Raw genomic sequence first — 14581 nt, 5'->3', positions numbered from 1 at the left:
ACAGAAAGCTGGATCTTCCTGCTAAAAATACAGGTAAATGGAAAACCAAACCAGACAAAGATTAAAGCCTTTAAACTATGAATTTCTCAGCATCAAAATTAAAACTTATGAAATATGAATTAACAGGATTTAGGAGCATGTACAATTTAGTGCCTGGAATTTATTTTCAGGCTAGGTTTCTTTCATCTGTGAACTCCAACACCCAGCAAATTAAAAACAAACTGGAATAATGACTATTCATTGAAATCACTCTATAGCAGACAGACTCAGAAGACAACATTCTTAAAAAACTCGTTAAATATCCCTGAAAGAATGTCCTGCCTTACCCATATTTTATATGGATACACATAAAATACTGATTTCATTGGTCCAAACAAATAGAATGTCCACGAGATGAACATTTACATATTTATGACTCACCAGTTCCTGATCTAAGGCACTAGGTACAGATTTGCTTCTTACACTCAGGGTATCCTCATTTCCTTCAGAGAAAGATTCGCTCAAATCTATCTCAGATCTGCTGCGGTCTGGAAGACAAAAACAGTTTAAATGTTTGCTACAGTTTGTACAGAAATATTCCATTTCATCTTCCATACAAGTATTGCCCCAACCCCAACGCTTTTTAACAAAAATAACCAAAAAAACAAGATAAACAAACAAACTAACAAACAAAACCCACAAAAACCCAAAAACCCAGTATTTTGGTTATCTGTCAAAAGGTATGGTAACAGAACACCACTATGGTAAATGGAGAAATATGTTTTCTGATGCTGCTTAGCCTTCTGGGCAAGTTTTACCCCTATACTATTTATTTATCTGCTGGGATTGTCTTCTGTGGATGATACCATAGATCATCGGAATTTTGACTTTCTCTGGTAGGCCTGTCAGCCTGGAATGTTGCAAACTTCACTGTCCAAGTGTTCACAGCGATTGCTACACCTACCACCACCACCAAAATCTCCCCAGCATCTGCATCAGAATCAAGCAAGGGGGATACAGATGGACATAGAAAGTACTTCTGTCATTAACGGTGTTCCTGGGGCAGAAATTAGGAGGAAACAAATAGTCTCAAGAGCTCCAGCAGCTTCTCTCAGTCTTACAGGTCTCCCATCCACTCTATAGCATAAGACATAGAAAATATTTCTCTAAGGCCTCTTAGTCCTCCATATATAAATCTTTTGTGTGACTGTTTCAGTATATTTAGAAAGAAAAGAGGGGGAAGAGAGCACTTTTAGATCCTGCACGTAGGAATCTGAAAGGTTTTTAACTGTTCATCTTCTATCTGGTCTACAGCTGATGTGGCAGGAAGGGTCACGCTCCTGAGCTAAATGTCCCTTGAGATCTGCCAAGGAGACAATGCAGGGCAAGCTGCCTACAGTCTTGTTCAGCATCCATCTGCTTTGGTAACACGAGGTCAGTTCTTATCTACCAGGAGAGCCTTTATTTTGTAAGGTAGCAGGAACAGGAGAATTTTTACTTCCTAAGTAAGTAGCCATCTGTAACACCCCTGCCTGGAGTTGCACTGAGCAATATTCTCAAGGAAACTCTTGATGCTTTCAAGCTGAAATGTCTGAGGTAAGGAACATTCTCTCCTTGGATTATATCTGTGGAATACACCATTAGGCTAAATCCAGCTACAATAAAGTGAGCCCTGCTGTGTTCCAGAGAGAAGCCTGTAAATCCAAGCCCACTCCATCAGCCCTGCAGGAAGCCAGCTGAGTGCCTGGGAGAAGCAGAAGAGTGCAGGATGCTCCTGCCTCCCATTTCAGAGAGGGAAAAGAGGATCTCCATCCACTACAGCAAAGTGGCTGTGACAGCACCTTCCTGTATGAGCCCTCTCTACCAGACTCCAGTGAAAAGAGGTAAATTACAGATGGATTGACTGGTTCAGAGCATCACATGTAAAAATCAACAGACAAGATGTCTGTGAGGGTCTTGTTCTCTGACCACTCATTGTTTCCCAGATTTGCTTCTGGGCAAAGTGGGTGTGAAATGTAATGGCAGCAGCAGAGTGATATTATATACAGGTAGTATTTCATACAGGGAATGATGGAACAACATGCAGCTGTGAATGAAATCTCATAACAACTCTAAATCACATGATTTACCTAACAATAGCATTGTACCAATGTTTCTGGGGTGTGGATTACCATTTTTTAATGTAAAACTTGTGAAGGGGTATGAACTTGATCAATAAAAGGGAAGTGTCTTCAGAATGAACAAATTTATGAAACTTACATTTGGCCTTTCACCATGTTTAAGAACAAAAGGAGCAGAGTCACAAGAACAGGCATAATCCTCTGATAATAAAGGCTGTCAGAAAGAAGAAAAAGAATTAATACTTGCCTGATGACAAAGATACCCTAGAAACTGCAATGGAAGGTGTTCCAGATTGTTTCCTGCAGTGCTTCTTTACTAGATCCTCAGGCACACTTTCACTTGCTGGAATAATCATGCTGTTTTCTGAGCCTGCCCAAGTGTCCTGCCCAAGAGGAAAAATACACATGCCATAAATACAAAACCCAGGTTTATTCACTATTAGTTTATAAAAGCATGATTTCTATCAGATTCCAGAACTCCAAAGCTACTTTAACATTACTGAATATATTTAGATTCCAGTCTGATCTGCTTTGCTTAGCACTGATGATGCATAAAATTTGCAGAAAGATGCAATTCTTGCTTATATTCTGAGTTTGCAGCTGAAGAACCACAGAAAAATAACAGGAAAAAGAAACACTCAAATCTATTAGAAGCTCACTCAGCTCAGAAATCAGGGGAAAAAAAAAAAAGGAAAGAAAAGACAAAACCTACGCTTTTTGTACTAGCATAATGATTGCAGTCGGGGCAAAACCAAATGGACTTGAACTTATTAAATTATGCCAATATAACCCCTTAAATAAAGCCCATATCCTTGATATCATTATGAACCCTTGCCTGCCTGTAAAATAAAAGCTAATAACATAACTCCATCTAAATTAAATGGATTTTTCAAGCAAATCTAACGCACTTGAAAACAAGTCAGTATGTGTGCAGGCAAGAATATTAATAAAACAATCATTCATTTATTTACACCGCCTAAAACTGCCCTTCATACACACTAACTTATTATTTTATTATGAAAGACAACATATTAGGCCAAGTATCTGTAAGTTAGAAAGAAAATCGATGTGTTCAATAGGGCTGTGATATAAAAACTCATCTACCTTTTTTAGAACACTAATGGTAAAAACCTCCCAAGAGGCCTAACAGCACGTGAGAGGAACTGTTCTGATAACGTGTTTAACACACATTTTGTGTTGTGGAATAATTTATGCAGAGCACAGTGTCCAAATCCAGATAAAACTAAAATCAGTTTGGCCTGATTTTCTGCAAGTGCTGGACTTGCAAAATTTCCCTTAGGAGTCACTGGGAGAATGCCAAATTGTGCATGCTTGAAAGTCACATCTCTATTTCACTGCCCTTACTCAAGACTCCAAAGTGCCAAAAAATATTCCCATCCCTTGTGCCTCCCAGTCCAGAACCTGTAACTCATTATCTAATGCTGGACATCCACAGCGATTTCTAGACAAAAGAGGAACGCCTGCCAAACCACAAACCACATCGCTGCTAAGAGCGTGGCAAGCTGTGCTCCCGCAGAGATCTCCACAGGCCCCAGCAGAACGGGGCGAGAAATGAGATTTTCTCTGTCAGGCTCACCCTTAGGTGCTACAAAGAGATCCAAGAGGGCAGAGCCCAGCCCTGGTCCGGTGCCAGCTGTCCTGGGAGCCAGCCCTGCCCTGCCCTGCCCTTACCCCGCTGCAGTCCGCGGTCATGCTGCGGGTGCTGAGCGCCGGGGAGCGCGGCACGGAAGCCTTGGGAGCGCTGCCTCTGCCCCTTGCATGTCCTGCAGTAGCTCCTGCACCGCTGCTGGCCAGGGAAAGCGTGCTCCCTCTGCGGTGGAGACAGACAGGAGGAGGGAAGGGTTACTGCTCCAAGCAAACCAAGGCAGCAAGAAAAGTGCTGTGATAACTTGAGGGGAATAACAGAGCCCTGATGGGCTGGGGTATCACCTGGAGAGAAAAAAAAAAACACAGGCAAGGATGAATTACAATTGCTTTACACGTACAAGTCACACAAGTCCTGTCAGGGCTTCTAGCAGAAGTGCAGATGGCCCAAGTGGGCAGCTCTTGTCCAGGCTGCGTTCGTCCCTGTTCGATCCACACTGCATTCACATCCAGCAGGAGGAGGGACAACTCATGCAACCATTCCTGCCAGGCTGTTCCACTGGTGGAAACTACAGTAATGTGACGCTTCTGGACACTTCTACAGCCGATTTAATGCCAGCACTATCTCCAGAAACTCCAAAATCCTTGTGTGTCTGTCTCCATCTATCCATCTATCTCCAGAAAAACACCAACTTGTTCACTGTCCTGTTTATGCTGCAGTTACGACTCTAGACCCAAACCCAAACTAGGCTGATTCTTTCAACCATTGTAGAAACTTAGGAAGGTTGGACAGGTCTTCTTGGAGGTTTCACTTCAGTAAAAGTGACAAAAAATCATCTGTGATCAGACTCCAGTTGCTGTCTAACATCATAACAAGTGAAATTTTTTCCATGGAACAATTTCTCTTAGAAAATACTGATAAAGCCATGTGAACACTGCGGGCTAGAAAGGGTAATCTGTTGCACTTTTTAAACCCTTTTAAACAACGAAGATTATTTAAAAATGTGTCCTTAGTTCTTATTTCAATCTACTATTAGAGAGAGATTTGACACATTTTATACATGTTAAGTAGACAACAAAAAAATTGTGTTGTGACTTTGCCAGGCTTCTTCTGGTGGTAGACAAGACCTGAGGGCAGTGGAGCGGAGTGCCTGTGTAAACGAGCCTGAAATCCCACACTATTTATCCTAGAAGTGTCCTGACCTGATGCAGCCTCCCAGTTCATTCAGCAGCAAAAACATTTACAGCATTCAGCAGTAAGCATTTTTGCTAGAGTAGAAATAAACCAGTAGATGAGGTGAATTCATGGCCTGGATTTCCCTGTTTCTAGCTCAATACATCTTCTCTTAAACAGAAATGTTTGAAAATAATAAGAATTCTCTCTTGGTTTCCCTGCTGGTAGGTGAAATACTACCAATTTTGACAACATTACTTTGGGCTTTGGCACAGGACACTAATTTCACCAGAGATTGGTGAGAATGAGATTACAAGTAGAGAAGAATTTGTCAGAATCTCTCAATACATCACCCTAATTTAAGAAGTCTTGCACTCTGGCACTGGGAAACAGCTAGAAAATGATGATTTATGTGAAAGTCAAGCAAGGCAATCAAACATAAAAGCTGTCCTTATAGACAGAGAGTTTATCAGGTGCTGAATTCCACCACACCAACAAAATTATTTTGTTTCATTTATGGTCAGCTGAATGATAACTGTCTTGTGATTTGGCACACAAGAAGAGCTGCACAGAGCTCTCACAAGCATCCCTTTGCCCTTATCCTGGTAAACTCTCAGAGAAAGATCCTAATATTGCATAACCTCACTATTAAGCAGCACAGACACCAGATTCCTGAGGTTTTGTCTCTTAGATCCTTCATTCATCTCCACCCTATTCAATGAAAATGCAGAAAACCAGTAAAAATTCTACTTCTGGTCTCATAGAAGTCAGGTGTGAGTCTGGTGAGATATAGAAGGCCTAATAAGCTTAGTGAAAAAAAAAAAAAAGATATAGTGAACTGGATGAATTAAAGAAAACAACTAGCTTGAAAGCTGGATTGGCTGGTAGGTGCTGCAGCACCCAGCAGAAAAAGAAAAATCAAATTATCAACTGTCACAAAGATTTCTACCATCAGCTTTAGGCAAATTGCAGAACATCTAGAAACTGGGATTTGAATTGTAGGTAACAGAGAAGCAAGTTCTTGCTTGAACAAGAGGGTTTATCTATGTGCACACTAAACTCCGTGATGCTCTTTTTACCTGTTATCCTTTGTTCCTGCATATTTCTTTGGAGTCTCCCAGAAACACTAGTTTAGAGACAGGAAATCATTATTAGAACTTAGAGCAAATTGTTATTATTTTTTCAGTCCAAACTGTGAAATTTCTACGTGCGTGCACCTGAGCAAAGAATGTGTCTATATCCAGTGTAGGGTATCCAACTGAACAAGGGAAAAGTGAGCTGCTTTTTGGCTTCATTTGAAGGTAGGACATGACAGGATTGTTGCTCTTGGAATTTGTAATGCCATCAGAGGCATTAGCAGAGATCTCTTAAGCCCAGAAGACTGATGAAATAACTGGAACAATAATCATGGAAAGAGAAGGGCAAACAGCCTTTGAAGAAGAAAACATAAATTATAATCAATTAACATTTCATTAGTAAAGAAAAACAAAGAACCTGAGTTCTGTAACATGAACACAACTCATCAATTAAAAGCCAGAAAACAAAAACAACGTGCTGACATCGAGCACCAGGTGAACATGAGGAGAGTAGAACGAATGGAGATAATTTTTTGGTTTGTTGGGTGTTTTTTGATGTTTTGTTTGTTTGTTTGGTGAACATAAGCTCTGTTTCTCAGACAGCATTTGTGTTGGGCATCCAAAGAGACAAAGCAGCCCAGGGCACTGGCCCATGCCCCCAGGTCGGTCCCTGCTCACCTCTCGGAGCACGGAGCTGATTTGCCACCACGCAGACTTGAGCTTTCAGCCTCTGAGCCTCTGTTCCTTTCACCTTCATCTTTTCCAAATGTAATTTCTCCTTTGGTGACTGCCCTGATAACCCTTCTGTTGAGAACAGGGAATAGAAGATTTTCAAAGTTGTGATGTGCACAGTCCATTAATTTCATCTCAGCTATGGACAAGTCTGGATATATAAAGGTCACCAAATCTGGTTATGAAACCGGTTGCTGGGGGGAAAACATTGTATTTACTACAAACTGCATTTTAAGACACTAAAACACTAAAACATTCCTTCCATTTGAGCTTAGAACCAGAACTGCCTTTTGTGAAAATTCATCTCTTTTTTAGAGGGGAGTTTATAGTTAACAAAGAATTTTTGACTAAGGGTGAAAGAAAATTATATGTATTTTCTCTTTAGATATTTCTAGAATTATATGCATCAAATGCCCCAAACAAGCCATTTCTAAAAAAACCCCATAGCATCACCTCCTTACCCTGCAAAACATGGCCTAATGGGATGGAAATGAATGAAATTAAATTTCACAAAGTAATAGGATTCCTCATGACCTCACAAACCACAATAGACTGATAATTTATCCCATTACACTGTCAATAGCAGCTGGCCCCCTTGCTAAAACAAATGCCCTCACGAGATATATGAATGTGAAACGTGAGGGAGGAAGAAGCAAGCAAGGAAGAGGAACAATAATGAAATATTTTAGAAGAGGCCACTATATATACTAGGAAAAGCAAGCCAAATTCTTGTAAGATTATGTTTCTTTTGTGGGGAATGTCACCACCAAAAACATTTCTGTCCACAAAGAGAAACAGCACCACTAAAATAAATAACAATTATAAAAACAATTGCTTCTTGTAGGGGAATATGACTTATTGGTTTGCTTAAGGGATTTAAATGGAAGGAGGATTAGAAAAGTAAATTTTAATGCCCTCCTACTATAGCTACCACTTAGCATGACTCAGAGCAAAATCTAGGTCTATTACAGAGGATTCCCTAGGCTGGTTCTTTCTTTACTGTAATTTGAGGGGCCAGAGGTGTTCTGATGCTCTTTCCCCCTATATTAAAGAGAGATAAATCACTTCTGTTAATTTCTGGAGTTGCTGGAGCAGGTAATTTCATTCTCATCTCTCCTCAGAAGTCAAAAAGCCACTGAAAGCATCCACCTGCCCTATCCCTTGGATCTCTGATAAAAATGTGTTCTTCCTTTCAACAGGAACAAAGTTTTTCAATGGCCATGGAGGCACCAGCCATGATATGAACTTCCATCCAGGTTTTCTTCCCATTCACCCAACAGCCCCAGGCTCAGTGCAGACACCACTTGTGCAGCCACATAGTCAATGCATCTGCCCTGAGAGTGAGTTCCTCTCAAAGGGCACTGCCAAACCGGGGCTAAACCCTGCAAGATGAGCAGCAGCAGCTCTGTTTATTCACTGTCACACACACTCAAACTGTGCTTGCACAGCTGAAAGCTCAAAGGAAAACTTGTCTTGTGAGCCAAACTGACCAGGATCCATAAAAACCAGGTCATACAAACATTATTCTTTGCATGTGCTTCTCTGGCAAGTCTGCCTTTAAGGACACTCTGTCACCTCTGAGTAGAAACAAGAAAAATCCAAAAGTAAAATTGACTTTTTTTCTGCTGCCTTTATAGCTGAAGGACAATCACTGCTGCATTTCCTAGGAAACAGCAATCTAATTACAGTAAGCATGCCTTTAAATGAAGGTTGTTTCTAATCCCGGGAAGTTTGAGGCTGATGTGGAAGACTGGAAAAACTCAAAAGAAAATCTATCCAACCATATGCAGCTGATTTTAGATTAATCAGTGATCCAAAACAAACAAAGAAACAAACAAAACAAACCCAGAAACCAAAACAAAAACCAACAACAACAAAACCAAAGGATTTACCCAATCTTTCTAGGTCTGCTGAAGACAGACTTGTGCCCGTTTGTGGAGCAGACTGGTACATCTGGCTTTTTTTCTTCATTTTCTTGGGGTTGATCTTTGAACGTTCTTTCGTCATCTGCATTGGGAACTGCATCTGCAGTGGAGGGAGAAAGAAAATACAAAGGAAACTTCTGCACAAAAAACACAGCACAGGTCAAACAACCTACAAAAACAGATAATGAAAAAACCTTGGGGAATCTTTGTAAAGAAATAAAACTTTAGCTTGAGATGTTCCTCATTATCATCTCTTGTCTTGATCTATGCTTCCAAATTTATCAGTGACAGTATTTAATAACCAAAGGACCTGAAATTTAATTTTGAAACATACAGTACACTCTGTGTTGAATGAAAGAATGTTTGTTCAACTAGGAGCAAGGTCTGGAAAAAAATGGCTTAAATATATTTTTCAATATATCTATCAAGTAGCAAATCATGAAATACCCAATTTGACCACTAACATAATACAGAGAGCTTACACACTTGCCAGTTTTACCGCTACTGAAGCACAGTGATATTGGCAAGGTCTGTATTTTCCAAGGATCAGGTTTGTACCACATAGATTTTTTTTTCCAGTGGCACTAAACCAGTGCTTCTCCTTACGAGCTAGGGGATAAAACTGGGCATAAATTCTACATCTGAAACAGACTACCTGACAGTTTCTGTGTTCAGAGTGAAGGGGTTAAATGGGTACAAACCAGCAGCATTCAGGGAAAAACTCCTATAATGGTCCAGTGGTACCCTGCAAGGTCCCAGAGCAGCTCACACACACCAGGCTGTGCTTGGCCAAGATAGACAATTTATTGTACCTAAAAGTGCAGGTGCAGCTTGTTTGAGATACCTGGGCAAAAGGAAAATCTGAATCCCAGGTAGCCTGGATATAGCCTCTGCTCCAGCAGACAGCAAAGGAGCTCACATTTACCTTTCTTCTTCAGAGTTGAAAATTGGAGTGATTTTATACACCAGTATCACAAATAAGAGAGCCAGAGCCAAAAAATGACCAGGCTGAGATCTCTCCACACAGCCAAACTTCCTGTAGGAACTGAGAACAAGGACCCAGAGTCTCTGCTGCTGGGCTTTGCAGCTGAATAACACTGTCCACCTGTTTGGACAGTGAGTTTTCAGCAGCTCCCTATCTCCACAGAGATAATTCTTTCATATAGGCCTTACCTTTACTGAATATTAATTATTCGTAAATCACTGTATAGGCACAAATAAAAAATTAAGATAAAAATGCTGATTTTGCTTTAGTCAGGAATAAAATACAACTCAAGCACTCAAGAAACAAGGATTTGTACATATAAAGCACAAGCAAATCTCTCTCTTGAGGTCCCTACCTGGGAATTTGTGAAGGATTGACTGTCTGACAACATCAGTTCCAAGATTTGATTGCTTGAAGCGCTTTGCTCTCTCTTCAAAAAACCATTCTCCTGTCACTATCCGTAGCTCTCTGTATGAGGAAGATGAAAAAAGCCAGAGACACATACACATTAACCAACTTGGCCAACCAAAGCTACTGCAGTTCATCAATCAACTGCCATGTTCACAAATGCTGGACAACATTTGCACAGTCCAAAATAAAGTGTAAAGAGATTGATTGTAGAGCTTGGAATAATAGGACACTCAGAAAAATACCACTTTATTTTGTGAATAGAAAGGGATTTTTAGTAGATAGACATTTACTTGACAAAAAACATGTTTCAACCACGTTTACGAGGTTTCTGCAAAAAACACAGAACACTCTGTCATCCTAGTCTTTTGTGAAGTACTCAGTGTCACAGATTTTAATGTCTCCAAAATAACAAGAGACATAGAAACAGCAACAGTGGATTGAGGGAGAAAATCCCCCACCAAGGCTCCTGCCAGATGAGTCAGCAGTTCATTGATCCTGTGGGGTTATAGACAGTTTGCTGCAAGTCCATATATATATTTCATGTCTAGTTTTATATGCTGACACATATGCAGTTTCTTCACATGGCACTGCTGCTATGAATTAGCTGTGTGTCAGCGATTCAGAGCAATGAAAATTTGTCTTTGTTGCTGTTCTGGATAATCCTGCTTTTTCTGGCTTCAAATTCTTTTACCTATACTAGCAATTAAGAAAAACTGTACTGGCACAGCTGGGATTTTTTGCTGGGTATATTTTAATGCTGGTTGTTAGCCTTTTCCTGAATTAGTTTCATTATGGCACAGCATCGCCATTTCTACTGCTTCACCACACACAGCTGATGGCAAAAAGCTACTAATCACAAATACTCCAATAAAAAGCAAATAAACAAACTAATAACCCCCAAACATTAAAACCTGATTTAACTCCAGACATGTTCCTGCTTACTGTTCAATAAGAAATCTTACTTTCAAACCTCTACCGTAAAAGAAATCATCCAGTCTCTTGAGCACTAAAATTACTACAGACAGATTTAGAGCACTTATCAATATCTTCATTATTAAGTTATTTCTGAGTCATGCCTGATTGGAGTCTTGCTTGAGAAAATACTGAAAATTACAGAATAACACCCTGACAGTGGTGAAAAGACCTAATATTATCAGTTTGTCCTAACCTGTTAATGAATCATGCATCTTTCATGACTCACTAAAAAAAAAACCAACAAACAAAAAAAAGAAACACCCCCCCCAAAAAACAAAAACCCAAAAAAACCTTAGAAAAATCAAACTCCCAAATAAATGTCCACAAGCATAGAAATAGATTATTGCCTTATCTTGTTGTTGCAGACTCTCAGTCTGAAAAAGCCCTCCATAATTCATCATCATGATCACCCAGTCATTATGAAAGGTATTAAATGAAATCTTTGTGCTTCAACCAGGAATTTTTAAATTACTTCTGTTGGTTCCAAACACTGAAAAGGATTCACTTCATAAGAAACTATGCCTGGCCTGGCTGATGTGAAAAATGTGCTCTTCTCTGAAAGCGTACTTTCACAATTCCCTTACAGCACACGCTTTTCTCTGCAGTTATTTTATCCCAAAACTTATGGCATGTTTAATGTTTTATACCAAACCATAAATCTCCCAGACCTTTCACTACATCATTAAATTCCATTGCAACGTGAATGACATTGCAATATGACCTATACAGTTCATTCATTTTTTTCCTCAGTTTTCCTACCAAGTTTGACCATAAAACTCCACAAGTGCTGTTATCTCCTCAGATGGAGAATTCACCCATCCCTGATATCTTACCAGGAATACTTAACTTGATTAAGGTCAAACAGAACACTGCCCAAATCCTCATCTAGAGAAGCACCTTCACCCTTCTCCAAGCTCTGACAAGCTGAAGGAGCTGTGACCTTCACCCGGGCTTTCAGCAGCGCTGGAGGCTGCCGTACACAGAGCTCCAGGCTTTTACAACCAAACCTTGCAATTATTTTCACACACAGCCCCGACAGTGACACCCACCTGGGTTGCTGTGGCTCATGGAGGGGCAGCTCTTTGCCACAGGGCCCCTGGAGAGCCGTCCCCTACGCTTTCTGGGGAGATGTGAACAGTGGTGAGGGAGAGAAAACCTCTCTGGTGCCTCCTGCATCACAGGTGCCCAGGGGCTTTCAGCCTGGGTGGAAGGGTGGCCAAGACCAGAGTGGCTGCTTGTTTTACTGTCCAGTAGTTTTGTGGGCTGATGTGGAGATTTGACCCTGCACTAGCAGGACCAAGAGCTCCTGGAGAGTCTTGGGGGCTGAAGAGACCGTGGGAGCTGCAGCCAAGGGAAGGATGTTTAGGGCAGCTGTGGAAGGAGGCTGGGAAGGAAGCGGATGGAGGATTTCTGGGCTGTGCAAGGGAGGATCAGCAGTGGGGTTGCTGGTGGAGGCAGGTCCTCCCTCAGCATCCCTCCCTGGGAGAGGGCCCTCCTGTCCTCCATTCCACTGTGGTATGGGACCTTAGAGCTCACCATCAGTCTCCCCCTCTGTGTCCCCACTCCATCCCACACCGTCTGAACAACCTCTGCCGCTTCTCCCTCTGGCAGTCAGGCAGCCTAAAAGATGGGAAAGGCTGGCACCAGGCTGGGATTGAGGAAAGAGAACTGTGCAGAAGGACTTCCCCTTCCTCTTGCCATCCCTGTGTAACTACTGACCCAATACCCATCTTCCTCAAAAGGTAAGCTTTGCAGGGAAGGGATAGATTAGTTTATTTGGGCAACAAGGGTTGATCCCTTTATCTATTGGCAAAGGATAACTAAGCAATCTACTTCTCATACTAATCTCTCTCTGCTATCTGGCACCTGCCACTGCCAAACAGCCCCAAATTACACAGCTTGTGCCCTCCTGCTGAACCAAGGGTGTTCCAGGCCATTGCTGACAAACACAAATTGGGCCTCAAGGAAAGAGGAGGGTGAAAATCCTTCTCAGGGCTGAGCAGGCAAAGGAGTGTGGCAGACACTGCACTGACAGAGCTGCACTGTGCCCATTCAGGTTACACAGCAAACTGACCTGCCCACCTGCTTCATTAGAAGGATGTTATTAAGATCCACATTTTCAATGAGGTGCCAACTCCTTGACAGGGGTACTCTGAAGAGGCTCACACCCATTCTGCTCTGAGTTCACCAGAAGGGTGAAGTCTGAGGCAGAACACAGACAACTCCCTCAACTGAGGCACAAAACAGGACAAATAGAGGGAGAAATGCTTTGCTTCAGTCAGGTGCTTCACCCTCTGTCCAGCCCTGTTTATCCACAGCAAAGAGGGAAAAGCAGCAGGTGCTGACAGACAGCCATTGCACGTGCTGCGTGAAACAAGAGGCCTCAACCCTCACTTCAAACCTTCATCCTTATCTTCAGTCTGTCTGGAGATCCTGGCTTCAGCTGGCAGACCTTTTTTCCTACAAAATATCACTTTCATTTCACACAAATATCACTTTCTAATGAAATAAAGGGAAAATCCCCAAGCTCTGCAGCTTTGAATTTCTAGTGCACTAGTATTGGATGTATTTTACATGTATGCTGAACAGTTCACACAAAGATGAGTGTTCATCTTAATCACTCATACATGTCAGGAGTACCTATTAAAATTTTTTTTGTACTACACATAAATAGAAATGACTTCAGATTAAATGATTGCCTAAGTCTCTGACTTGAGGTTTGAATTTAATTATTGCATTTGACATTCTGAATCAAAAATGTGAAGAGCAAGACCTAAACAGTCTTGTTCTTCATTATAAGAATAATAATGTTATTTTCATGCAATTATGACAAGGGGAGTCTCTCCTGCTGAGATAGAAGAAAGATGCACTATTTCAGATACAGGATTTACATGAACCCCTTCTGCCTAAAGAACTGTTTCAGGTGAAAAGAAACAAGGGCTTTACTCAATAGTGGTTTGAATCAGGACTTGCAGGTTTGGCTTTGTAAAATGGGCCCAAGGTAGATACTGACTGCAGATTATGGTATGTGCATGCATTTCCTTTACTTTCCCAGTCAGATGTAGCTCATGATGTAAACAACATGTATAATTTCTACCAAAACAGGATTTAGCCTGGCCTTCCAAGGTGTTCAGCAGATGCTGAGCTCAGTAGCTTTAGAAAAAAGGAAAGCAGTGTTATAAATTGTAATAACAGCAATTTTTGCACAACTGCTCTTTCCTACACTCAGAATAGCTAGCAAAATTAACATTCAAGCAGTTAAGTTGAGTACCAAATACTTTAGGTATCTGCTAAAGTCCTTCTGTATTACTGATCCACCTACTCACATCATCATGTGAGAGGGAGCAGGTTATGGTTCTGTGCTTCTTCCCCCTCTGTGATCTCCTACTAAACAAATTAATTTCACGCTGCTCAGTTTGAAAACAGAACACAACCTATGGCCTGCCCCTGCCAAAAACTCAGATTTTCCACTCTCATTTTTATGAGGCACTTCATGGTTAAATGCCCCAGTTAATAATAAAAAAATCCATTTCAGACAGAAAGTCCCAGTTGTTACTTTCAAATATTTCTTTAGGGCAAAGCCCCACATTGGTAAAACA

At 41.1% G+C, this 14581-nt stretch overlaps 1 protein-coding gene across 7 annotated transcripts in view; it reads right to left on the bottom strand.

Moving 5' to 3' along the window:
• SYTL5 (synaptotagmin like 5) overlaps positions 1-14581 on the bottom strand; it is a 77518-nt gene that overhangs the window by 20434 nt on the left and 42503 nt on the right. For all 7 annotated transcript variants that reach the window (XM_040057088.2, XM_040057089.2, XM_040057091.2 and 4 more), the window contains 6 exons: positions 9952-10064; positions 8579-8711; positions 6633-6758; positions 3792-3930; positions 2347-2482; positions 421-527 (listed from right to left, as the gene is read on the bottom strand). In XM_040057088.2, coding sequence (XP_039913022.1) covers positions 421-527; positions 2347-2482; positions 3792-3930; positions 6633-6758; positions 8579-8711; positions 9952-10064 — 754 coding nt within the window. The remainder of the gene's footprint in view (positions 1-420; positions 528-2346; positions 2483-3791; positions 3931-6632; positions 6759-8578; positions 8712-9951; positions 10065-14581) is intronic.

This window comes from Hirundo rustica, chromosome 2, assembly GCF_015227805.2.
Source record: "Hirundo rustica isolate bHirRus1 chromosome 2, bHirRus1.pri.v3, whole genome shotgun sequence".
In the NCBI taxonomy this organism is placed as follows: Eukaryota; Metazoa; Chordata; class Aves; order Passeriformes; family Hirundinidae; genus Hirundo; species Hirundo rustica.
This window is presented reverse-complemented; position numbering and strand designations above follow the sequence as displayed.